At 41.4% G+C, this 27,559-nt stretch overlaps 1 protein-coding gene and 1 pseudogene across 1 annotated transcript in view; one reads left to right on the top strand and one right to left on the bottom strand.

The window, feature by feature from the left end:
- Nucleotides 1-18,796, top strand: part of FLT3 (fms-related tyrosine kinase 3) — a 114,137-nt gene extending 95,341 nt beyond the window's left edge. Inside the window, exons 20-24 of the mRNA XM_006894088.1 lie at nucleotides 8,749-8,871; nucleotides 10,744-10,855; nucleotides 13,249-13,348; nucleotides 14,551-14,656; nucleotides 18,674-18,796. Of these exons, the coding sequence (XP_006894150.1) occupies nucleotides 8,749-8,871; nucleotides 10,744-10,855; nucleotides 13,249-13,348; nucleotides 14,551-14,656; nucleotides 18,674-18,796 (564 nt within the window). The remainder of the gene's footprint in view (nucleotides 1-8,748; nucleotides 8,872-10,743; nucleotides 10,856-13,248; nucleotides 13,349-14,550; nucleotides 14,657-18,673) is intronic.
- On the bottom strand, nucleotides 4,402-8,657 carry LOC102876771 (annotated as a pseudogene).
- Nucleotides 18,797-27,559: the final 8,763 nt, after the last annotated feature.

Consider the following 27,559-nt stretch of genomic DNA (forward strand, 5'->3'; position numbering starts at 1 on the left):
AGAAAACTAGGTGGTTCCAACTTTCTAGAAACTTTGTCCTATCCTGTTCCATACTTACAATCTCTGAGATACCCAAGCCCATCCTTGCAATCACTGTGTCAAACTCTACTGTTGAGAGTCTTTCTCTCTTCCAATGGCCCTCTACTTTTCCAAATGTAAGAAATTAAATTCAGATTGATCCATCTTCAATGTAAAGAGAACAAAGACTGAGGTAATGAGTCACAAATTGATCCAAAAGAACCATAAACCGTTAACTAACATGACAAACCACAGAGTCCCCAGAATGCACAGGCAAACCAGGCAACAGGAAAGGAGGGAAATGGGAGTCATAAAAGAAGAGCTTAGACTCCATCACCATCCAAGAAAGATTGTACTCACTGTACTGCTCAATCAATGAGAAATCAGATGAGGGACTCAACGGCTAAGGGGATAGAAACTCTTGATGGGCTATGAAAGACCTGCATCTTTGTCTGGGAATGGACAATCACTTTTGCAAAATAGCTTAATAAAGGCTCACTCTTGATAAACTGAAAAAAAATTATAAAGAAAAAAGTATTCTCCCTCCACTAACTAAATGGAATGTTTCTGATAAGCTTAATAGGAAGTAAGTACAGTCCTTATTATTTAAATTAATCCACACAGCATAGCTGTATGTACCACATATGTACTATGTGTAGTCCGTACTACCTACACAGTATGTACTACAACCTTGCTTTCTGAAACTGAGGAGGACCTGAAGTGCTTACTGCAGAAGGTCAAGGACTGTAGTCTTCAATATGAGTTGAAGCTCAATATCAAGAAGACAGATATTCTCATCATTGGCCCAATTGTCAGCACCATGATGGCTGGAGAAGAGATTGAGGTTGTTGACAGTTATAGCTCGCTCAGCTCCACAATCAACACTTTTGGCACCAGCAGTCAGGAAATCAAAAGACACATTGCGTTAGGTAAAAATTTGCTGTCAGATACCTTTCCAGAGTACTGAGAAGCAATAATATCAGTCTAGAGACTAAGGTGCTCCTAATCCAGGCCATGATCTTTGTAATTACTTGCTATGCATCAAAAAGCTGGATAATGACTAAAGATGATAGAAGAAGAATTGATGCCTTTGAATTGTGGTGCTGTAGAAGAGTCTTGAACATTCCATGGACCACCAAGAAAACAAACAGGTCTGTCTTAGAGAGGGTGAAACCAAGTTTCTCCTTGGAGGCTAGGATTTTGAAGCTCTGTCTTACCTACTTTGGGCATGTGGCCAGGAGGGACTGATCCTTGGAGAAGGACATCATGCTCGGAAGGGTGGAGGGACAGCGCAGGAGAAGAAGACTCTGGATGAGATGGATTGATACAGTGACTATGTTGTGTCAGAGTCAGTGAGACTGGCTCAGGAGGGGGCAAGCTTCAGAGACAGGGTCACTGTGAGTCACAGGTGATTCAACAGTGCATAACAACAATAATAACATACAGCAACTGTGGAATTTACTCTCCAATAGGAAATAAATAATACCATTATACTTTTCTGAATCTATCTTAAATATCTATTTTCCCCCTTTCTCTATATTAATGTATTTTCCTTCTACTTCATTCTGATTCCTTTTATATATTTTTTTAATTAATTTTCATGAAAGTTTACAGAGACTTTGGATTTCCATTCATTCTTTGTTGCCCTTTTTTCCCTACCCACCCCTCTCCCCCAATTCACTCTTCTCTTTGAAAAGTAAAAGAAAAATTCTTTCATTGTTATACAATCCCTTGCCCTAAGTGTACTCCACTATGCAGCCTCCATTCTGGACTCCTGTCATGACAATAATACCTAATCATATATCCCTCTTAAACAATTCTCTCCCTCATCTGTTTCAATGCAGTATACATTATTGAACCCATCTTTTTCACTCTCCCCAAACCCCGATGCCAGTCCTGTTTTACAACAGTGGCCCTATGCAGTATTTGTCCTTTTGCAACTGAGATATTTCACTCAACATAATGTCCTCCAGGGTCACCCATTTTGAATAATATTTCATGAGTTCATTGTTTTTCAAAGCAGCATAGTATGTGTGAATATAACAGAGATTCTCTATCCATTCATTTGTTGATGGGCACTTGGGTTGTTTCCAACTCTTTGCTGTTGTGAACAAAGTTACAATAACTTATGGGTGTACATACATCTGCTTGGGTGGTGGTTATAGTTTCCTTAGGGTATATTTCCAGTAGTGGAATTGCTGGGTCAAATGATATTTCTATTTGCAACTTTTTGAGAATGTGCCATACTGCCTTCCATAGTGATTGCACCATTTTACACTCCCACCAACAGTGAATAAATAAGGGCCAGCATTTGATGTTTGCTGTTCTGTTAATTTTTGCTATTCTTACTGGGGTGAGATGATATCTCATAGGTGTTTTGATTTGCATCTCTCTTAGAGCTAGGGGTTTTAAACATTTCTTCATGTGTTTGTTGGTCATCTGAATGTCTTCTTTGGTGAAGTGCCTGTTCATGTCCTGTGCCGATTTTTCAATTGCATGGTTTACCTTTATCTTGTTGTGGTGCTTGAGTATTTTATAAATTCTAGATATAAGTCCCTTATCTGACATGTCATTACCAAATATTTTTCCCCAGTCTGTGGCTTTCCTTTTCACCCTGTTGGAGAAGTTTTTGGATGTGCATAGGGATTTGATTCTTAAAAGATCCCATTCATCTATTTTATCCTCTCCTGGTTGTAGAGATTCCTTTAATATACTTTTATTAACTTTCCAAATAAAGTTCTGGCTAAAGGAACAAACTCAAAATCACTAATAAGTTGGGATCTGATTCTTTAAAAAAATGTTTGTTTGTTTGTTACTCAAGGAAGATCTGAGTTCTCCAATTCTGTGCTAGCAACACTTTTTATTATCAATCAATTTAATAACTGTTACTGGCCCAGTGGCAAGAAGCTGCACTGCAATCCCAAAGACATGAAGGATGGGCAGTGTCCTCCTGTGTGACTGTCTGCCTCTGAAAACCCTCCAGAGGATCAGCTTTGGGTGGTTCTAACTCGACGGTACACAACAACAAAAATTTAAAAATCAATAATTTAATTATCCAGTGTGTGTTGTGTGTTGTGTACCCTCGAGTCAGAACCGGCTCATAGCTGACCCTCCAGTAGGTTTTCAGAGACAGTTAATCGCACGGGAAGAGATTTCTCATCTTTCTCTCAGAGTTACCCAGTAAAAGGGTAAAATCTATGGTTGAATTTTTAAACAAAAAAGGACTTGAAAACCAACAGGTAACATAAGAAGATGCATTTTTCTCTTTTTATTTTTTTGTTATCAAGAATATATGTTTTTAACTAATCTTTTATTCCAAAATTAAACACATAATGACAAAAGTAGTAAGAGATTTATGATATAAAACCTCTATGTGCCTCAATGTAATTGATTCTCTTTTAGAACAGTGGTATTTCCTTTAAAGTGTTGCTGTTGAGTGCCTTGGAGTTGAGCACTACTCATAGCGACCCTATGAACAAAAGGCCTGCAGCCCCTCTACAACTATTGACAATTATCAAAGTTCATAGAGTTTCTAGAGCCATGTTATTTAGGAGGTGGATGCCACTCCTACTTCCAAACCTGTCATAGTATGTTATGTGCCACTTAGTCACCTGTGATGTATAGCGACCCTACATACAGCAGCTCTGAACCCTTCCCTGTCCTGAGCCAGTCTCACTAATTCTGACATACCAACCCCCATTACCCCAGTTACTGTATCAATCCATCTCATCCAGGATCTCCCTCTGCTGCGCTGTTTGCCAACCTTCTGAGTATGATGTCTTTCTCTAAAGAATGGTCTAAGGAAAGTAAGTGAGGCGGAGCTTCAAACTCCTGGCCTCCAAGGAGCAACTTGGCTTCACCCTCTCCAAGACAGACCTATTTGTTTTCTTGGCAGTCCACAGTATGTTCAAGACTCTTCTCTAACACCACAACTCGAAGGCATCCATTCTTCTTCTGACATCCTTAGTCACCATCCAACTCTTTGAAGCATAACAAGTAATTGAGAAGACCGTAAAAGAGAGAATATTTTAACGCTTAAGTGGGTCATTGAAGAATAGTATATTTACATTTTTACATGATTGCTTGTCTAGAAATTAGTTTCTTCCCCCTTTCCCTTCACTGTTTCATTTAGATGTTAAATACCTGACTCATATAGTCAAGAACAGAAGATATTGGGTGCATTTTGAAGGTGGAAAATGTGAAAATGGTTTGTTTTTAAATTTATATCATTATATTCAGGCTGGTTTAACATGTTTATCCATGCATTAAATACAGTACAAGCAACATACATAGTTGGCAAATGAGATCAGTCCCATTCTTCTGCAGCTATCAGAAGAGGATTGATATCCTCGCAACCTTCCCATTCAGACTGGTCAATCTTCCTTACAATGTCCTGGGAGTGAGCTGGACAGGTTCATTGGTAAACTGAGAACCAAAGTTGTCTAAATAAAATTCTCCAGAAATATCTGAAGGCAATACCATCTTTTTTTCTCTATCATAGTCCCATCAACATTTTGAAAGAATGGATGTCCCTGAGTCCAGTTTGAGGATAACAACCCAACCATTCTTTTGGATCTTTGTTGAGAAAACTTTTCCGGACACTTGCCACTTTCACAGAGAGAGAATGTGATATTTGAATTTGGTTTTCCAAGATAACTTGGGAGAGATAATCCTCTGTGTTTTGATCAGAGGGGCAATTTCCTCCTGTACCTGTCAGATCCGATTTGATGATACACCCACACCCACACACACACACACACACATTATAAAAAAAATTTTTTAAAGCCCACCCAGACATTAGTACTCCAACACCACAGCAGTTGGCACTGACACCATATTCTTCTCTTAAAATCTCAGCAGCGATGCAATTAGGGCACCACAGAAAGTGCTTGTTTATCTCCAGGCCGCCATCCTTCCTTACATGTGCCATAGTCAGTGAGTCTAATGTGTCCTGCAGAGTCCAGTAATACACATTGTCCAATTGTAAATTTCTATATAAATTATCCCTCGCTCATGAAGATAATTTAATGCTAGACTGATTTCTGCAGAGTGAAATCTGGCATGTTCTTCAGGAAGTTTTCTCTTTGGCTGCATATCAAACATTAGTTCTCCTCTATCGACATACTCAGTAACAAAGAACAACGCGCTTTCTGTCTGAAAGCAAGAATGCAGCCGACCAAGAAAAAGCTGATTGGATGCCTCTCAAAAATATGCTTCTCTGTTTGCACCCAATCAATATCCTCGTCGTCATTAACAAACTGTTTTTTTTTTCACAGCTTTCATGGCATAATTAAAATCTGGGTTTGTGTTTCTTTGGTGTTTTATGGGTTTGTGGTTTGTTTGGTTTTTTGGAGTTTTGTGTTAGTTTTTTTTTTTTTTCAATTGAACTAGTAAGTAACTTGGCATAAATTCCTTTTCCTATTACTTAGAGCAAATCAAAATCCTGAAATCCTAAACCAGATGAAGCTTTTGCCATTTTCCCTGATATTCTTTGCCTCCTTCTCTTTAACAAGCTGATTTAACATGAGGGTTATATGGAATTACTGTCTGTGCCTGTTCTGAATGCATGGATGATGGATCCATGGCATCATTGGTTCTGGGGGCAAATAATGTTGCCCACATTCAACTGTGACATGTTCATGGCACTTTTTATGAACTAGGAGTTTGCAGTTGATGCATTTATCCCTAGTATCAAAGTCCCCATCTTTGGTCGGCGCGATGGCAGTCAGCACGCCTGTTGAAATGCCTTGTTGTTGTGTTGTTATGTGCCATCGAGTCGTTTCCGACTCATAGCGACCCTATGCACAACAGCTCTAAACCCTGCTCTATCCTGCGCCAACCGCACCGCCTCTGACACACCCATCCCGATTACCCCAGTCACTGAATCAATCCATCTCATAGAGGGTCTTCCCCTCCTGTGCCGTCCCTCCACACTCCCAAGCATGATGTCCCTCTCCAAGGACCCGTCCCTCCTGGCAACATGTCCAAAGTATGTCAGACGAAGCCCCAGAATCCTTGCCTCCAAGGAGCAGCTTGGTTTAATCCTCTCCAAGATGAATCTGTTTGTTTTCCTGGCAGTCCATGGTACATTCATTACCCTTCTCCAGCACCACAACTCAAAAGCATCCACTCTCCTTCTGTCCTCCCTAGTCATTGTCCAATTCTCTGATGCATAACAAGCGATTGCAAATACCATGACCTGTATCAGGTGCACCTTAGTCTCCAGAGAGACACTGTTGCTCCTGAGTACCTTTGAGAGGTCCCTAACGGCAGACTTTCCCATCGCGACATGCTTTTTGATTTCCTGACTGCTAGTACCAAGAGTGTTGACTGTGGAGCCGAGCAAAGTGAAGCTGTGAACACTCTCAATCTCTTAGTCATCCATCCTGACGCTGCCAATTGGTCCAGTGGCGAGAATCTTTGTATTCTTGACATTGAGCCTTAGTCCATACTGAAGCCTGCAGTCCTTGACCCTTCGCAGCAAGTGCATGAGGTCCTCCTCAGTTTCAGCAAGCAAGGTTGTTTCATCTGCATAACGGAGATTGTTAATAGATCTTCCACCAATCCTGATGCCACAATTCTCCTCATAGAGCCCAGCCTCTCGAATAATCTGCTCTGCATACATGTTGAAAAGGTATGGAGACAGGATGCATCCCTGGCGTACACCCTTCCCAATTTTGAACCATGCAGTGTTACCCTGCTCTGTTCTGACTACTGCCTCTTGGTCCAAGTATAGGTTTCATATTAGCACAATTAAATGTTCTGGGATTCCCATTCTTCTCAGAGTCAGCCACAGTTTGTTATGATCCACACAGTCAAATGCCTTTGCATAATCAATGAAACACAGATAGACATTCTTCTGGTATTCCCTGCTTTCAGCCAAGATCCATCTAACATCAGCAACAATATCCCTAGTACCACGACCCCTTCTAAACCCAGCCTGGACTTCCGGCAGTTCTCTGCTGATGTGCTGTTCTAATCGTTTTTGGATGATCTTCAGCAGAATCTTGCTTGCATGTGAAATCAATGACACTGTTCTGTAGTTTCCACACTCAGTTGGGTCACCTTTCTTTGGAATGGGAACAAATATAGATCTCTTCCAGTCAGTTGGTCAAGTGGTTATTCTCCAGATTTCTTGGCACAACTTGGTGAGCACATCCAGGGCAACATCTGTTATCTGAAATACTTCAATTGGTATACCATCTATTCCTGGGGCCTTATTTTTTGCTATTTCCTTCAAAGCAGCTTGAACTTCTTCCTTCATCACCATAGGCTCTTGCTCATGTTATTTCTTTAAATTCCTCTGTATCTGCCAATTCCTTTCTATATAATGACTCAGTATATTCCTTCCATCTTCTTTTAATACTTCCTGGAAATGCCTAGCTTGGAAAATATGGCCCTTTGCACAAAAAAACCTGTCTCCAGCTGTGAGCATGTCAGTATTAGATGGATTTATCTTCTCCTGGACATGGAATTCCAGAACATTCCAGTACATAAGGGAATACACGAATTAGGAGTTCAGAATCCTTGGTTAGCTCATAAAGCCTAAACACGTCTTCTAACGCCAACTGAGATGACACCGTGCATGGATCTCCTTCCTCATCTATCCATTCCATGGAAAAAAAATTGCACATTGTCAAAAGAACACATATCTCAAACTTCATTACAGTAGCCTTCAAAGAAGACTGAAGATTCAAAATGTGTTACCATGTTATCCCTGTGGTAGTAGGTCTTCTCTTGGACCTGGTGAGAATGGTCCCCGCTGCTGCCACTGCCTGAGATTGGGTGGGACGTGGTGCCGCTGACCCTCTGCGTCAGCCTTTAGAGGTACTTTTCTTGTCTGAACCCCTTTGATTAATGCCACACCATCTCTCACCTTGGGAGCTCCCTCTAACTCTACTCTAGTCCACCTCCAAGACTATTTTTTTTAACTTTTCCAAATGGTCAACACATCTCTTCCCAGCAGCAGTGCTACTTCCTGCCTGCTGGCCTGCCGGGTCCCTTTACTTTCTCTGACATTCCTCCATGTTATTCCTGAACCAGCTTTCCACTCAGCAAAATGTGCTGTATGTCCACACACAGAGACCAGTAAAGACACTCTGTAGAAGGGACTTCTAAAAACCCTGGGAGAAGACCAGTAAGATCACCTATTGTCATATCTCTTACATCAAAACACATTAATCAACTCCATTTGGTCTTCTAAGAATCTTTCCCCTTTTGTACTGTGAGAATGTTCTAGGCACAGAACAAATACTGAAGAGTTAAGCCACTCATGTTCATCATTTTAGATAGCATGATGACTGGTTGAGGCAAGTCTGTTAGTCTAGGGTGTTACATGTTGGGCTGCTAACCAAAAGGTCAGCTGTTTGTATCCGTCATGTGGTATCTCCATGGGAGAAAAATGAGAATCTCTCCCCATTAAAGATCCAGCTTCAGAGGGCCTGTAGATGTAGCTCGATGGCAGAGTACAGTGTCTCATGAGCCATGGCTCCCAGGCTTGGGTTTTGTCCCTGGTCCCAGGTAAAGATCCAGCTTCAGAAATCCAGTGGAGAGTTGGAATTGAGTCGACAGTGGTGAGGGTTTCATGGTTGGGGATCCAAGTCTGATGAAAGACCTTAATGAACTTACCTTTTCTTCATCTTTAACTCAACTTGAGCTTGAGTCCTGCAGAAAGAAAGATGCTATGATAATGTGTGTCATCATAAGTAACAGTCTGACTTTCTTCTTCAGTGTGTGCACAGAGACCTGGCGGCCAGGAATGTCCTGGTGACCCATGGGAAAGTGGTGAAGATATGTGACTTCGGATTGGCCCGGGACATCATGAATGACTCCAACTATGTGATCAGGGGCAATGTGAGGCTGCCAGCTCTTATACGTTCTCCTGCTAATTTTGTGTTTTTACAAGCTACCTTTTATCATCATTAGATATCATTAGATAATTTTTTTTTCCCCCTTGGTCCCTACTCTTTTTTTTTTTTTCATTTTTAGCAACATAAAAAACTTTCTATGATTAGCCCTTTTTATGCTTAGAAGGCTTCCCCACAGCTTTAGGGAATATTCTACCTGTAATAAAACGTAAATGACACCTTGCTGGTGCCATAGTTAAGTAAGTGGTTGGGTGAGAGATCAATGGTTCCAACCTCCCCAGGGTCTCGGTGGGATAAAAGACCAGGAGAGTGGCTCCTGTGAAGGTTCCCAAGAACCAAACCCACTGCCACTGATTGTCTCTGACTTACAATGACCTCCTGTGAGTTTCCAAGGCTGTAAATCTTAAAGGGAGAAGGCTGCCTGTCGTTATTCCATGGAGTGGCTGGTGAGTTCAAAGTGTTGACATTTTTGTTAGCAGCACAACCCCTCATCTATTGTGCAGCCAGAGGGCCTTCCTGGAAAGGTTGAAGCTTGAAAAAGCCTATGAGAACCATTCTACTCTGGCTTTTATGTTCTCTGTGAGTTGGAATCTACAGCACCTCACCAGTCATTAGGGCACCCCTTTTGTGGGAGAGGAAGCTGAGGCACACGAAGGTTAGGACACTTGGTGTGGTTGCACAGAACCCACATTTGAACATGACTAGTCTGACTCTCCAAATCTGTGTGTGACCACCATGATCTTGTGTTTCTCCTGAGACTTGTAGCTCGTCATTTACAGACAGGGCTGCTGTGGGAACAAACCAATAGACCACATGAGGGCGCCTTGTCCGGGAGAAATCTTCAATAAATGCTAAAAATCTAATTTAAAAACTGCATTCCCACCAGAGTAAAATAATCAATCACCTTGGCTGGTGTCAGACCCAGGCCACGGTCATTATGGTGGGAAATTTAAGTATGATGAATGACTGTATATAGTTGGAGCCCTGGTGGCACAACTGTTGAGCATTCAGCTGCTAACCAAAAGATAGTTGGTTCAAACCCAGCCAGCAACTCTGTGAGAAGACGACCTGGGAGTCTGCTTTCATCAAGATTAAACCATGCCAAACCAGAATCTATCCTAACTCAGGAGAACCCTACAAGACAGGGTAGAACTGCCTCAGAGGATTTCAAAGGTTGTAAGTCTCTGGTAACCTAGTGGTAAGGAGTTATATTGGCAACCCAAAGATGCGTGGTTCAGATACACCTCCTGCTCCATGTGGAAAAAGACAGGCAACCTCCTCCCATGTGATTAACAGCCTCTCACAACCTGTTGGAGGGTCAGCTGTGGGTCAGTTCCAACTCAATGGTACACAGCAACAATAACAAATCTCTTCAGAAGGAAAATGCCACCTCTTTCTCCCATGGTGGGTTTGGACTGACAAGTGCTTTTACCAGTGCACCACCATGACACTCCTGAGTAGAAAGCAATTGTACACTGCTAATTTACCATGTCCAAACAGAAGCCTTTGTTGGAGATATGCTTTAAAGGAATAAGTTTTGATTAAGGCTGCTATTTTAGATTGTCCATTTCAAAATGGCTTGAGTACTGTAAATCTTTAAAATTAAGCACCTTTGGGAATATGCTCAACACTGTGATCTCACTAATGGGAGCCCTGGTAGCACAGTGGGTTAAGCGTTATGCTGCTAACCTAACAGTCATCAGTTCAGACTCTTCCTCAGGAGAAAGATGAGTCAGTGTATCCACTTGGCATCAATGGTTTGTGTTTGGGTTTGGTTTTGAGTCCGGCTAATAAGAAAAAAGAAGCCATGTCCATCTGCAGAAAATTCACCTTCTTCTTTCTTCTTGGGATTCCCCAGGCCCGCTTGCCTGTCAAATGGATGGCTCCGGAAAGCTTGTTTGAAGGAGTCTACACGATTAAGAGTGACGTCTGGTCCTACGGAATATTACTCTGGGAAATTTTCTCACTTGGTACGTCCTGTGGTTTGCTGCCCTCCCTGGCACCGAGCCTTTGCACATCCTCTGAGCTTCGCTATGAGACCTCGCTAACTCCTCCTTTACAGGCTGGGCTAAGTGCTACCTCAGTGCACATCCACAGCTCCTTAGTCTTCTATTGTAGCACGTGACATGTTTCTTTAATTGATTACTTACCTTGTGATTATTGAGAACATACACAGCAGAACCTTCACCAATTTAACCATTTCTACCTGTCCAAGTCAGTGACTCTGGTTGCATCCTTTGAGTTGTGTAGCCAGTTTCACCCTTGTTTTCTGACAGTTCTTCACTGCCCCCAAGATTCCTATCCAGTCCTTCAAGTTGCTGCCATCAGTTTGATCCCATAATGTGTTGTTGTTATTGTTAGGTCCTATTGTGGTGAATATAGTTCATAGCCACCCTGTGAACCACAGACCAAAGCCCTGACCTGTTCGACACCATCCTGGCATCTCCACCATGCTTAAGGCCATGTGACAGTCTCTGTTCCACTCCTTCTCATTGAGGGTCCTCCTTTCTTTCGATGACCCTCTGCCTTTTCCAGCATGATGTCTTTTTCCAAGCACCAGCACCCCCTGACCACATGCCCAAGCTTGTGAGATGAAGTTTCACCATCCTTGTCTCTAAGGAGTGCGCTGGGTGCGGTTGCATTTCTTTCAAGACAGAGTTGTTTGTTGTCTTGGCAGCCAGCGGGATGTTCAGTGCTCTTTGCCCAAACATAGATCTTAAAGGAGCAGGTTGTTCAAGATAGACCTTTACTACCTTAACTTAGCTACACTTAACTAATGTAGCTTAACTAAAAATATTCTATCATTTCATTTGAAGAAGAATTCAGGGGATGGTTTTAAATTTAGGATTTAAAGATTATCTTATGGCAGTTATTTCAGAGACCCACTTAACCTCCATGGCTCCCTGAGGTTTTGAAAATATGCTCTGGATCTCACCCTTTTTGATCCATACTCATTGACATAGTCTTTAGTCAGAATGTTCAGTAATGGTTAGCTGGGCCCTATCCAGTTCTGTCCTCGTGGCAGAAGAGGCATTTATTCATAAAGGCAGCATTTTTTGGCTCATGTTTGTCTTTCCTAGGGGCATTTGTTCATAGAGACAGTGCTGCTTTCCCCCTAGAGGTGGTGGTGGCTAAATGATGGAATTCTTGTCTTGCATTTGGGAGACCTCGGTTCCATTCCCAGTCAATATACCTCATGCACAGTACACACACCACCAGACAAGTGGAAGCTTGTGTGTTGATCCGATGCTGAACATATTTCACAGAGCTTCCAAGCTAAAACAAGCTGGGAAGAAAGACCCAGTGATCTACCTCCAAAATTCCAAAATTTAAAACCCTGTGGATCACAATGGTCCAGTCTTATTGTGCTCGGGGGTCACCATCAGTCAAGGATGACTGGATAGCAGCTGGAAGCAACATCTCCCCTGCAGGAATGGGTTACTGGATCTGGGGCTCCAGGACCATAGTCTCAGGGGACATCAAGGTCAATTGACATGAACATAGTCCACAAAGACTGTGTATATCCTTCTGTGGTAAGTAGCAGTGGTAGTCTTCAAGCTTTCAATCGATCATCTAAGGCACAACTATCCAAGGCATGTTTATCTCTGCCTGGAATAGAGAAGAAAAAGAGTTTGTACTGAAACAATTAGTCCAAAGAGCCAGTGGACTAAGTGAACCTCAATTCCAGAGACCAAAAGGACTAGATGATGCCCAGCTACCACTGGTGATCATTCTAACAGAGTTTAGAAAGTCCTGGATAGAGTGAAGGGACATGTGGAACAAAACTCAAAAACATGACAGTGGCCAAGATTGATGTTAAGATAGGGACTGGTGGAGCCTCCAGTACTATTTCCCTTAATCACCCTTGGAACTCAAAAGAAAACTCACACACACTCCCCTCTGTGACTCAACTTTCAGCAAATGATAGACCTGTAAGGTGACTAGGATGACACCTCTCAGAATAATTAACCATATATGATGAAAAGGGCATTATTTGTCGAAGGATAAAGCTCAAGGGGCTGGAAGGGGTACTGGGTAGAAGGATTAAAGGAAATGAGAATCACAAGGAGGAAGTGGGAAGAGTGAATTCACATAGTGGGTATGGTAATTAATGTCATAAAACAAAATGTGTGTAAGTGGAAAACTGATTTGCTTTGTATCTCATTTAAAAAAACAAACAAACAAAACACACACCAAAACACAACATCTTCCCTGCTAGACTCTAATCTGCTTGGGGGGTGTACTTTGCACTTTACCCTAGCACCTGACACATGGAAGTTCTCAGTAGATGTCTGTTAACTGACTGGATGAACACACAGAAATTCATGGGATGAGTTATCTATGTCTCTAATGTTTTTCTCAGGTGTGAACCCTTACCCTGGGATTCCAGTTGATGCAAACTTCTATAAACTCATTCAAAGTGGATTTAAAATGGACCAGCCTTTTTACGCTACAGAAGAAATGTACGTTCCAATCAGACTGTAAACTGGATGAAATCTTTAATTTCAAATATATTTTTTAAGTAAAAAATCTTTTCACGTAAAGTTTATGATTTTTTTTTTTGTCTTTTTAAAAAGAAAGAAAACTCCTTGGGGCAGTGGGGGCTTAAGGGCCTTGGAAGAAGATTCCTGAACACACTGAAATTTCCCCTGTCTTTAGAGCAGAACATTGAACCAGTTTATTCTGGTTTGTTCTTCCAGCCCAGACAGACTGAATCCTTATCTACAGTTTAACAGGAGAGTCTTACGGACCTTTTGGTGATTCCTATGTGTGTATGTGTAAAAATCACCTGGGAATTTTGTTAAATCATAGGTTCTGATTCAGTGTATTTGGAATGAAAAAGGAACCCAGGTGGTGTAGTAGGTTAAGTGTTGCTACCTGAAAGGTCAGCAGTTCCAATCCACCAGCTGCTCTGAGGGAGAGCGATTAGGCAGGCTTCTTCAGTGAAGAGCACAGCCGTATAGGGTTGGTATAAGTTGGAATAGATTCCATGGCTGTGGGTGGAATGGAAGAGCAAATTCTCAGCAGGTGGTGGCAGTGGAATGACCCAATTGGAAGCCCTACCTCATAGGCCCATAATTCTGGGTGTCTGTTCCTTAGCTTGCAGGAGAAAAGGGGCAAACTCCTCAGCCCCTGAAGACTACTTCGAGAGTCAGCCATGAGTCAGGTCCGACTTGACAGCCATGTGTTTTTCTGAGATGAGTTCTTAGTTTACAGGTCTCCGAGGCTCTCTGTCTCCTGACTTGTGTTCTATATTACGTTTTTAAAAATGCATTTCCACCCACCATCTGGGAGTCACTGAGTGGTTCAAACAAATAAACTCTTGACTTCCACCTGAAAGGCTGGTGGTTCAAGGCCACCCAGAGGTGCCTTAGAAGAGAAGTTTGATGATCCTTCCAAAAGCCAGCCTCTACTTGACACATATGGGTCACCACAGGTCAGGTCACCTCAATGGCAACTTGAGTTGGTTGGGTGTTTTCATCCCTACCATCTAACCTCTTGCTTCAGATATGGACTCCTAATATATAGTAGAGTTCTTGCCATAAAGCAGCCATGCCACAAATAAATAGTTGTAGAGCAAAAGCGGCATTCCTTATGCAGAAGAAGATCCATTTTGACGCTTTCTGATTTGTTCACCTGGCTCTGTGTTCCCTCACTTTTGCAGATACTTTATAATGCAGTCCTGCTGGGCTTTTGACTCACGGAAGCGGCCCTCCTTCCCTAACCTGACTTCGTTTCTCGGATGCCAGCTGGCAGATGCAGAGGAAGCGGTAGGTAGCACCATCATGTATTAAAAAACTGTAAGAAATTTCTTTGATGTGGTTGTTGTTATTATGTGCCATCGAGTCACCTGCGACTCATAGCGACCCTATGTACAACAGCCATAAACTGCTCTATCCTGTGCCAATCTCACTGTCTCCGACACACCTACCCCCATTACCCCGGTCACTGGATCAGTCCATCTCATTGAGGGTCTTCCTCTCTTGTGCTTTCCCTCCACCCTCCCAAGCATGATGTCCCTCTCCAAGAACTGGTTCCTCCTTGCAACATGCCCAAAGTATGTTAGATGGAGCTTCAGAATCCTTGCCTCCAAGGAGCAGCCTGGTCTCACCCTCTCTAGGATGAACCTGTTCATTCTCCTAGCAGTACATGATACTTTCAACACTCTTCTCCAGCACCACAGCTCAAAAGTGTCAATTCTTCTATGTCATTGTCTAGCTTTCTGATGCATAGCAAGTAATTGCAAAGACTGTGGCCTGTATCAGGCACACTATAGTCTCCAGACTGATATCATTGCTCTTCAGTACTTTGGAGAGGTCTCTGACAGCAGACTTTCCCAATGCAATTCATCTTTTACTTTCCTGGCTGCCGGTACCAATAATGTTGATTGTGGAGCCAAGCAAACTAAAGCTGTCAACAATCTCAATCTCTTCATATCTATCATGATACTGCCAACTGGCCCAGTGGTGAGATTCTTTGTTTTGTTGATCTTGAGCTTCAATCCATACTGAAGGCTGCAGTCCTTGACCTTTTGCAGCAAGCGCTTCAGGTCCTCCTCAGTTTCAGCAAGCAGGGTTGTGTCATCTGCATAATGCAGATTGTTGATGAATCTTCCTCCAATTCTTTTTTTTTCTTCTTTTTTTTTTCTTCCTCCAATTCTGATGTCACATTTCTCATAATAGAGGCCAGTCTCCCGGATAATCTGTTCCGCATATAGATTTAAAAGGTGTGGAGATAGGACACATCCCTTGCTCTGTTCTGATGACTGCCTCCTGGTCCTATGTACATATTTATACTTAGATATTTCAGATCCTATGGATTCCAGGTTTTGTAAGGAAAATGTATTCGTGTATTCCTTTTATAATTAAATTTCATATGATACTCTTTTCTAGAAGTGGATAAGGAGACACTAAAAGGCATTTTGGAGGTATAGTGGTCAAAGTATGCAACTACTAACCAAAGAGGTTGGTGATTCGAATTCACCAGCCATACTATAGGTGAAAGATAGGCAAGCTGCTTCTGTAAAGAGTACAGTTGTGGAAACTTTCTGAGCAGCTCTACTTTGTCTTAATGTTGATATGAATTAGAATTAACTTGATGTCACTGGGTTGGGTTGCTGGCTTAGACCCAATAACTGATTAGTCAACCAATCAAACTGATCAGAATATGTGAAAGAAATTGAGGGATTTCTAGAAAGAAACTTTAAGATTAGAAGATATTGTTACATGCCATTGAATCAGAACTGACCCATAACCAACCCTTCTGAAAGTGGGTTTTCAGAGGCTGTATATAAAATGGGAAGGGATTGATTATCTTTCCTCTGTAGAACAACTGATGGATTCAAACCACCAACATTTGGGTTGAAAGCACAACTCCTGTGCTCGCTTCGGCAGCACATATACTAAAAATTGGAACGATACAGAGAAGATTAGCATGGCCCCTGCGCAAGGATGACACGCAAATTCATGAAGCGTTCCATATTTTCGACCCTGAAATGAACCAGTCTGTAACGAAGGCTAACTCCTAACTCCTTTCACCTACAAATTTCGTCTTTGGATACAAAGCTAAGTGGATAGTCCTTACCAAGGGACTGTTTAAAAAGAGGCAGGGAGAAGAAAAGAAAAAAAAAAAAAGCACAACTCCTTACTGCTAGAAGATAACTGAGTATAAAAAGCTGGCTAACGGGGGGGGGGGAGGGAAATAAATAGAGTCAAAGATGAGAGTAGGGAAGAGTCTGTAGAATTGAAATAAAAAAGAATAAAGGGTCTTTAAAATACAAAGAGCTCTTGCAAATCAATAAGAATAATAAAACATATATATATATATATATATCCCAATATAAGAAAAGGAATAAAATGGGCCATTCACAATGAAATCCAAAGAATCATTAAATATAGAGAAAGAATTCAACTTTATGTATATTAAGACATATACAGGTAAGGGAACCAAAAGTTGCTTATCAAAGGGTCAGAAATAGAAAAGATTGTTAAGACCCACTGTTGGTAAAAGTCAGGTGAAAACAGTGCTCCAGGAACAGTTGGTAGGAGAGGAGTACAGTGTTTCTGGCTGTCTGGCAAAGTATATCACAATTCAGTTTCATATACCCTCACATCCAGCAGTTCCATGTCCTTCATTCACCCCAAGGACAAAGTAGGTCATGTGTACACATTTGACTTTTCTTAGACACCAAGTCCATCAGTGCCGTTGAACCCTAGGCTACCATTGGAAAGATGGCATGTAACCATCTTTAGAGAATGGGGAAAATATGTAGTGTATGCAACATGTGAACAATAAATTAGTGATTAAAAACTAAGGCTCTGGAACAAAATTAGAGAAAAGAATAGTGAAACTTTATTTCACCTGCTTTGGGCATGTTGTCAAGGGGCACCAGAGAGGAAGACCCTCAACAAGATGGAATGACACAGTGACCGTAACAATTAACTTGAGCATATCTGAAATTGTGAGGATGGCATAAGACACAGCAAGGTTCAGATCTGTTCACAGGGTCGTGAGGAGTCAACGCTGACTTGATGGTCCCTAACGGCAAGAACAGAACAATATGCGGGGAATCCTCAGCCTGTGATCTTCTGAAAATGAGCCAGTGGAAACCCAGTCTCATTATGCATAAGCTCACTGTGAGTCAGTTAACAATAACAACAGGACAATATGCAGCCAACTTCCTGGTGCAAAATTGAGTGTGCACTGTAGGATTCCAATAGACGTGGCTATCTGAGTGACTGTAACTTTTTAAGTAATGCCTTTCTCCATTGCTTAACTGTGTGGCTAAGTATTCTCTTTAGAATCAATGAGAGAAAGTAAAGCTATTTTCATTTGGAAAAAAGAAATTGAGACACAAACCTCATGCCTCCGGCCCCTGCCTTAATTACATAATGAACAAATCCCTTTTTGAAGCCTTTCTTTTAGGATTCATCTGCACTGTTTTCAGGGTTTTAGAAGGACAGTTGAGTCTCAAGTAGATACAAGAATGAAATAAAATCTTTCACTCTGCTTTTATTTCTCCATGAATTGTTATTGTCATTGTTGTTAGTCACAGGGGAGTTGATTCTGATTCATAGCCAGCACGTGTACAGCAGAACAAAACACTTCGCCTTGTGCCATGCTCACTATCGCTGCTGTCCTTGAGGTCACTGTTGCAGCCACGCTGTCAATCCAAGAACAAGCAAACAAAATAACCCTTCTGCCATTAGTCAGTTCTGGCTCATAGCAGTTCAGTTGGAAGCTGATAAATGTTACAGGAAGACACTACTTGTCTTTCTTCCTGGGAACAGCTGGAAGATTCAAACCATCAATCTTTTAGTTAGTATCTCATCAGGACTTCCTAATCCAAGAATCGTTGTGGGTACTGTCAAGTCAGAACTGACTGATAGCTGCTCCAGAAGGTTTTCAGGGGCAGTAAATCATATAGGAGGAAATTGCCCATCTTTCTCTCATGAAGTAGCTATTGGGTTCGAACTGCATGTCTTTGGGTTGGCAGTGCAACTCCTTGCCACTAAGCCACCAGAGCTTCCAAGAATAGAAGGAACAAAATTACCCTTTCAATTATTGTGTAGCTTTCTTCTATGCCTTATGCCTAATATAATGATTTAAATGTAACCATCTTTTCTAAAAATTGTGTTAGAGACACTTGAAACTGAAGTTTTGTTTGTCTGCTTTTAGTGAGGGTTGACATAGCAGTTTAGGTTTCCCATTCAGCAATGTTCTCAGTAGCATTGGTTACTGGCTCTGAAGTCTCTACTGGATGATCACTGTCTCTGTCTCCTATTCAGATGTATCAGAACATGGATGACCGTGCATTGGAACGACCTTCCAGCTACCAAAACAGGCAGCCTTGCAATCAAGAGGTGAGCCCAGAGGCCCCCTCTCCACAGGCTCAGCAGGAAGAGTCATAGAGGAAATGGACTTTGTCTTCAAGGACTCCACCCCTGCCTACCTTAAACAGGCTGTAGATTACCCAAAATGAAGCTAAGTTCATCACTAAGAGAAAAATATATTATCCACTGCTGCTTTGCCGGACTTTCCTCTCGGAGCTCTCTGTATTACTCTTGTTTTCAAAGGGACTTTTGTAAAACTGGATCATCCTTAGCAAGAGCCTGTAAGAGCTGGTAACCTGCTGGGACCGTTAACCTCTCAAGGCTGACTGCAAGAATGGTGTGGACCAGAAGGATCTTCTTGTAAATACATAAAACAGAAGCATTTTGCTAAGAAGCTAATATGATTTTCTAAATCTAAGTTTTAAAACTATATGTAACTTTTTCAGCTATTTAGTGATATATTTTATGAATGGAAATAAACTTTCTATTATAGAGATGTTTGTTAGCCAGTTATTTATGTGGGATTGTAGAACAATAAGTGACTGGTGTTCATGAACCCACTGAAGTGGTATGTAATGCTGTGTGTGTGTGTGTGTGTGTGTGTGTGTGTGTGTGTGTGTGTGTAGAGGGTCCATTCTTTCATCAGATTTCGAAAACTCTGCTTGACTTCTGCTCCCCAAACTAGGTGTACACACCATTGCTATCAAGTTGATTTCCAGCTCATAGCAGCTGCAGGACTGAGTAGAACTGCCCCACAGGGTTTCCAAGCTGTGACCTTTCCAGAGGGTCGCCTAATGGATTCAAACCACCCACCTTCCAATCAGCTGCCGAATAAACCTAAGTTAACAAACACTGATTGCAAACATCTGTGCAGTTCTCTGGATCAGTGCTTGCAGTGGGTTCAGTCTTTGTCCTAGTTGTTACGTGCTGTCGTCAGTTCTGACTCACAGCGACCCTGTAGGACAGAGGAAACTCATAGGGTTTCCAAGGCTATGGTTTTTACAGAAATATATGGCCTCATCATTCTCCAGTTGAGCAGCTGGTGGGTTTGAACCTGTCACCATTTCACCAACAGTACCACCAGAGCTCCTAAATAGAAGTAGAAATCAGTGTCATAGAACAAAATGTGTATGTGTGGTAGAATGAAAATTGAATTTGCTTTGTAAACCTTCACTCAAAGCACAGTTTGAAAAAGGAAAATGTATATTTATATATATGTTATTGTTGTTTACTATCAAGTCTGAACCATCTAGTGGGTTTTCAGAGGCTACAGATTGCACCAGGGAAGATTGCCCTTCCTTCTCCTGCAGAGCAGCTCGTGGATTTGAACTGCATATCTTTAGGTTGGCAGTGCAACGCTTTATTAAGCTACAAGATCTATCTATCTATCTATCTATCTATCTATCTATCTATCTATCTATCTATCTATCTATCTATCTCGCTGCACTACAACCTCAAAGGCATGCAATTCAAATCCACTAGCTGTTCTTTGGGAGGATGGGCAGGATACATAGATAGATAGATAGAGAGAGTTGTATATATTCATTAGCATATATTTGCATATAAAGTATCTAATATTTATAATACATATGAATATGTATAAACTGTGACATCTGTGATAGTTATGACACAACTTGACAGACTACCTTATACTTTCTTTTCTTTCTGATTTTAAAACTTGGCCTGAGACCCAACCACCATACCCTCAGCTAGATTCCACCAGTTGCTTTTGCTTTTTATGAATGCTTGATTGTGGTTTTGGTGAAAGTTTACAAAGCCTGCCAGTTTGTTACACAACAATTTTTACAGAGATCATTTCCTGACATGCATTGCAGTCCCCTCAACGGGTCAGTGCTCTTCCCACTTCCCCTCTGGGTTCCTGGTGTCCATTGTCCTTCTTTCCGGTCCTTTCCTGCCTTCTGAGCTTTGTTTTGGGCAAATGCTGCCGTTCTGGTCACCTGGGGTTGATTGTTCTGAGAAGTATATTCTTCCTGGTCTCCAGGAACAGGTTCAGCTTTGGGTTTGAAGAGTGTCTAAGAGCTATAGTCTCTGTAACCAGTTGCTTATTAACCAATTACAGTTGTGCTGTTGCCTGGATCACCCCTCCATCCACACTGTTTTTTCTTGTTATGTACCATTGAGTCGGAACCAACCCATAGCTGACCCTCCGGTGGGTTTTCAGAGGCAGTAAATTGTATCAGAGGAGACTGTCTTTTTCTTGCAAAACAGCTAGTGGATTAGAACTACATACCTTTGAGTTGGTCATGCATTCTTAGCCACTAAGCCACCAGAGCTCCCTGTTTTCTCTAAACCACTTTAAATTCCTCTTCCTGAAGTATTGATGTGTATGTGCCTCGATTTAAAAGCTTGCAGAGGCTTCCCAGTGCCTGTTAGATAAAGCCTCATTCTCCTGCTAATATTGAACACACACCACTGCTGGAACGTACCACATTCCTCAGGATGGTTTTGGTACGTGCCCTTGAGTCAGTTCTAACTCATAGTGACCCACGCACAGTCGTTGCCAAGTCTGAGGCCATTGTTGCAGCCACTGTGTTACTCCGTCCTGTGGAGGGTCCTCCGCTTTTCGTTGACTCTCAGCATGACGTCCTTCTTCAGGAACTGGCCCTTCCTGATAATATGCCCAGAGGATGTGAGCTTACGTCTCTCCAGCCTCCCTTCTAAGGAGCACTCTGGTTGTTCTTCCATGACAAACTTGTTTCTTCTCTGGCAGTCCATGGATGGTATAGTCAGTATTCTTCTCTAACTGGTAATACAAAGGCATTCATTCTTCTCCAGTCTTCCTTATTCTCTGTCCGGCATTGAGACTGTGAGAAATTATCTCTCTCAACAAAACAATCAGCAGTTATGTTGTGGTCATCATCTTCTCTCTTACCCATTTTCTTCATTCTTTCTCCTTGAGATGCACCCCCTTGTTACCTACCTAGTTTAGGCCTTGTTTCACAAACCCTTGAGTGGTGCAAATGAAAAAAGCACCAAGCTAGAACCAAAACTATGGAGGTCCAAGTCAGCTAGCGATGCCTTAGGGGAAAGGCCAGGTCATCTCCTTCAGAAAAGCCATCCCTTGGCAACCACATGGAGACTGGTTTTGTTCTAAGACACACAGGATCACCATGAGTCAGGGCTGACTTGACAGCAACTGGTTGGTAGTTTCAAGACCAGACTTGTGCTCTATCTTCTCCATCGCCCTTCCCAGCTCCGCTGACCTTTGGTGTTGACTTCTTCCATGGAAAGTCCATAAGGACTTCTCATCCCTATCATCCAGCTGACCATGATTGCAGCCCACCCACTTAATGCTCTTTTACTTTGGCATGTTTTCCTTTTGTTTTGGCTTCTTGAAGCTCTAGTGTAATTTTTAGAGTTTTGGTTTGTTCTTTGTAATGACCTTCTACTATCTTCATGGATGATATCCTTGCTTGATCCCAAAACTCATCTGGTCTTGAATCATTCTTGTTCAAGGCCTCAAACCTATTATTAAGATGATCTTGACATTCTGATGGAATGTAGATCAAGATCATATCTTGGTTCTTGCCGACTTATTTTCATTTTCTTCAGCCTCAATTTGAACTTAGCATATGAGTAATTGATGGTCTGAACCATAGCCCTCCCCTGGCCTAGTTTGACTGCCAGGATTTAACTTCTCAATGATTTTTTTCCACAGATGTAGTCCATCTGATTCCAGTGCAGCCCATCAGGAGAGATCCATGTGTACAGTCATCAGTCATGTCTTTTTAAAAAAAGTAATTGCAATTAATAAATCACTAAAAATACAAAATTTGTTCTATTTCCAGCCTCATTATCACCAAACCCTTATTTTCCAATTACTGATCCTTCTTCACTATTTCCAACTTTTGCACTCCAGTCACCAGTTACCATTAACACATCCTGATTGCATTTTCAGTCAATTCCTGACTGCAAAATTTGGTAAAAATTCACAATTTCTTCCTCCTTGGGTCTAGATGTTGGAGTGTATATTTAAATAATAGTCGTGTTAATGGCTCTTCCTTGTATGCTTATAGATAATACTATCACTCACAACATTGTATCAGGGTAGAAGTTGAAATTGACTTTTTGACTACTGATGCAAAATCATTCTTCTTTTGTTTTCCCCCCCTCCCAGTATAGTATACCACATGATTATCTGATTCAAAGTGTCCATCACATCTCACTAATACCTAGTATGTGGATATTCATGCATCCCACTTCATTTTTAACAATTTCCAGTTTTCCAACATTCAAGTTATATACATTCCATGTTCCAATTCTTAAACAATGTTTGTCATTATTTTCCCTTATTTCAATTGACTCCCAATCTGGGCTCTGTCATTACACTGCTGTAATTATCTGTGTTCCTATAGTGCTCGTAGGGTTTTCAAAGGTCAATGAATAAGGATAACAGAAGAACTGATGCCTTTGAGCTGTGATGTTGGAGAAGAGTACTGAACATCCCATGGGTGGCCAAGAGAATGAACAGATATGTCTTGGAGAGGGTGCAGCCAGAGTGCTCTTTGGAGGCAAAGATGATGAGGCTTTGTCTCAAATACTTCAGGTGTGTTGCTAGGAGGGGCTATTTCTTAGAGAGGGGTGTGATGGTTGGAATGGTGGAGGGTCAGCAAAGAGAGGAAAACCCTTGACCAGGTGGGTTGACACTGTGACTGCTCCAGTGGGCTCTAGTGTGTCAGGAAGTGTGAGGATGGCACAGGTTAGGACAGGGTTCAGATCTGTTGTTCATAAAGTCGCTATAAGTTGTACTTGACTCGATGGACCTAACAAGAACAACAGTACCTATGCTGTTAATTATCATCTTAGGTAAATGACCTAACTTTTTTATTGGATTTTAAGAAATACCATCTTTGCCAACAAGTGTATCCAACTCTTAATTATCTACACATCCAGGACACAGTAAATAAGTATATTAAATACCTTCGGCCTATTAAAGTCCAAGCATAAATATGCTTGATGTAAAATATATATATTTAATAAATGAATCCTTCTTTCACATACCCAAACCTAAAACACACCCTTCAGAAGGACTAAAGAGTGAACTATATGTTTCCTAGCTTTAAAAAAATTATATCTTTCCCTTATTATTCTATTTATACATAGGCAAACATATGTGCACATCTCATTGTGCCATGTATCTTACCATTGCCCCATATTGTTTCATCACCATTAATTTAGTGATCTCTGGTGCCCTAGTCATAAAGAAGTTATACCGCCAACTCAAAGACAGGTGGTCTGAATCCACCAGCTGCTCCATAGGAGAAAGGTGGACAATCCCCTTCTGTGTGATTTAAAATCTCTGAAAACCCACCGGAGGGTCTGCTATTGGCTCAAACTCAATGTTGTTGTTGTTGTTATTTGTCATCAAGTCACCACCAGTAATTCATAGCAACCCTACATACAATAGCTCTGAAGTCTGCCCCCTGCCCTGAGCCAGTCTCACAAACTCTGATACATCTATTCCATTGCCCTAGTCACTGCATCAATCCATCTCATCTGGGGTCTCCCTCTCCTGCACTGTCCCTCCACCCTTCTGAGCATGATGTCCTTCTTCAAGGACTGGTCCCTTCTGACCACATGCCCAAAGTATGTGAGACGGAGCTTCAAAATCCTAGCCTCCAAGAAGAAACTTGGTTTCACCTTCTTCAAGGCAGACCTTTATGTTTTCTTGGCGGTCCATGGTATGTTCAAGACTCTTCTTCAGCACCACAACTCAAAGACATCAATTCCTCTTCTATCATCCTTAGTCATTATCCAGCTCTCTGATGCATAGCAAGTAATGACAAAGAATATGCACTGGATCAGGTGGACCTTAGTCTCTTGACTGACATCGTTGCTTTTCAGCATTCAGGAAGGAAGGCCCCTGAGAGCAGATTTACCTAATGCAATTCATCTTTTAATTGTGCTTGATTGTGTGTATGTGAAACCTATACTTGGACCAGGATGCAATCCTCAGAACAGAGCAGGAAAACACTTCATGGTTCAAAATTAGCAAGAAAGTACATCAGGAATGTGTCCTGTCTCCATACCTTTTCAGTCTCTATGCAGAACAAATCAATTGGGAGGCTGGGCCTTATGAAGAGGAATATGGCATCAGGATTGGAGAAAAACTTATTAAACCTGCATTATGCAGATGACACAACCTTGCTTGCTGAAACTGAGGAGGACCTGAAGCACTTGCTGCAGAAGGTCAAGAACTGTAGTTTTCAATATGGATTGAAGCTTAACATCAAGAAGACAAAAATTCTCACCACTGGACTGATTGGCAGCATCATGATAGATGGCGAAGAGATTGAGGTTGGTAACTGTTACAACAAACTCAGTGGCAACCAATTACCTGATTCTAACTCAATGGCAATGAGTTGAGTTTGATGCATAAAGTTTTAATCTTTGGCACAGTGGTTAAAGCAGCATGGCTGCTAGCCATCCATTAAAAGTTCAAACCCACCAGAAAGATGTAGCTGTCTGCTTTCATGAAGACCATGTCCTTGGAAACCTTATTCAGCCTGTCCTTTTAGGGTTGCTGGGAATTAGAATCCATTCAATGACATGAAGTTTATATTCATTTGGATAATTTTTTATAAGAGTGCTAAAAGCAAATATTATTTCTTAAAATGGGCTCAATTGTTGATAGTCCAATGATGGCTTCCTGAGATGGTGTCAGTTTAAGGTTTAGGAGTTACTTCTGGGCATTTGATTGGGGGTCCCTCTAATCTCAATCCATTTTGGTCTTTTCTTCCTCTTCTGTCTTTGTAATGACCTTTTGCTCTCTTCATGGATGATATCCTTGATGATATCTCACAACTCATCTGACATTCAATAAAAATAAAAACCAACAAAACTGGGATAGTTTTTTAATTCAGGTAGTTTAGACTCAAGATTGTATTTTAAGTTCTTGTGGGCTTGTTTTCATTTTCTTCATCTTAAGTTTGCACTTGCACCTGAATAAGTGATAGTCTGTTCCACAGTCAGCACCTGGCCTGGTGGTTTTGACTGCTGATATTGAACTTCTCCAGTGATTCTTTCCATAGATGTAGTCAATCTGATTCCTGTGTAATCCATCAGGTGAGGTCTACGTGCATAGTCGCTGTTTGTGGTTTTTTATAAAAGGTCTTTGCAATAGAATGAATCACTGATTTTACAAAATTCAATCACTTGTTTTCTGCTCTCATTCTGTCACCAAGTTCATACTTTCCTACTTTCAGTCCTTATTCCTTATTCCCAACCTTTACATTCCAATCATCAATTATTATTAACACAGTTTGATTGCATGTTCAATCAACTTTCGACTGCAAAAGTTGGTAGAATTTCTCAGGTGCCTTCTCTTCGGTTTTAGTTGTTGGTGTGTGTATTTGAATGATAATTGTATTAGCAGGTGTGTGTCAGGGACGTATCCTTTCTCCATACCTAGTCAATCTGAAAGGATCATTTGAGAAGTTGGACTCTATGAAGAAGAATGTGACATGTAACAACAACTTGCATTATACAAATGTTAATATCTTTGCTCACTGAAAGTGAGGAAGATTTGAAGTGCTTGCTGCAATAGATCAAGGACTAAAACTTTCAATATCGATTACAACTCAACCCCAAGAAAACAAAATTTCTCACCACTGGACCAACAGGCAAGATCATGATACATGAAGGACAGATTGAAGTGGTCAATTATTTCATTTCACTTGGATCCACAATCAACCCTCATGGTAACAGCAGGCAAGAAAGCAAAGGACATATTGCATTGGACAAAATCTTCTGTCATCTTTAGTCATTGTCCAACTTTCAGATATATAGTAAGTAAATGAAAAGCCATCATGGGTTAGATAAGGCATACCATAGACTTTAAACTAATAACATTGCTCATTAGTACTCTGGAGAAGTCATGTGAAACAGCAGGACATGTTTCACCTCCTATTTCTTTTCTATGAGCAGGTTTGTGTTGGCTGCATAAGGCAGTTAATGTGTCTTCCTCCAATCCTAATGCCATATTCTTTTTTAATATAATCTAGCTTCTCAAATGATTTGTTTAGCATGTGTGGATTGAATAGGTATGGAGAAAAGATATAAACCTGATGCACACCTTTCCTGATTTTAAGTCGTACAGTGCTTCCTTGTTCCATTTAGACAATTACTTCTTGGTCTATGTATCGGTTTCACATGAGCACAGTTAAGTGTCCTAGAATTCTCATTCATTTCAGTGCTATCCCTAATTTGTAACTCTCTCTTGGAGCAAGTACAGTCAGGTGCTCCTCAGAGACAAGGATGATGAAACTTCACCCTACATACTTGGGGAAAAATACATCATAGGTGGCTGCAATCCCGAAGATATGAGATTCGAGGCCACCAGATGCTCTTCGAAAGATGGGCAGTCTCCTCCTGTAAGATGAACTGCCTCTGAAAACCTGCTAAAGCATCAGCTGTGGATCAGTCCTGACTCTACAGTACACAACAACAACAACAACAACTGGGAAAGGTAGAGAGCCAAAGAAAGAGAGGAGGAACTCCAACAAACCATTAACTATGAGTTCAAGCATGTTAGAGATCATGAACATCGGGCAGGATTTTCAGATGTGTCGCTATGATTTGACTCGATGGCACATAACAAATCTTTAGGGAAGCCAATCTTTCTCCTGGAAAGCTCCTTAAGAAATGAAGTTAGAGTCTATTATACTGAGTCTATTATACTGAACTCTTAGTAAAGACTTGCCTACAGTTCAGGTAAAGTTGTATCTCCACACACATTGTTCAATTCTACACAGCTCTCTCTCAGTAGCTAATTCTGCTGGGATAGTACCGTTAACCAGGTCTTTTCTTGATCTTGTCAGG

The sequence above is a fragment of the Elephantulus edwardii genome, unplaced genomic scaffold (assembly GCF_000299155.1).
Source record: "Elephantulus edwardii isolate Elephantulus edwardi_28Jun2011 unplaced genomic scaffold, EleEdw1.0 scaffold00134, whole genome shotgun sequence".
NCBI classification, from domain to species: domain Eukaryota; kingdom Metazoa; phylum Chordata; class Mammalia; order Macroscelidea; family Macroscelididae; genus Elephantulus; species Elephantulus edwardii.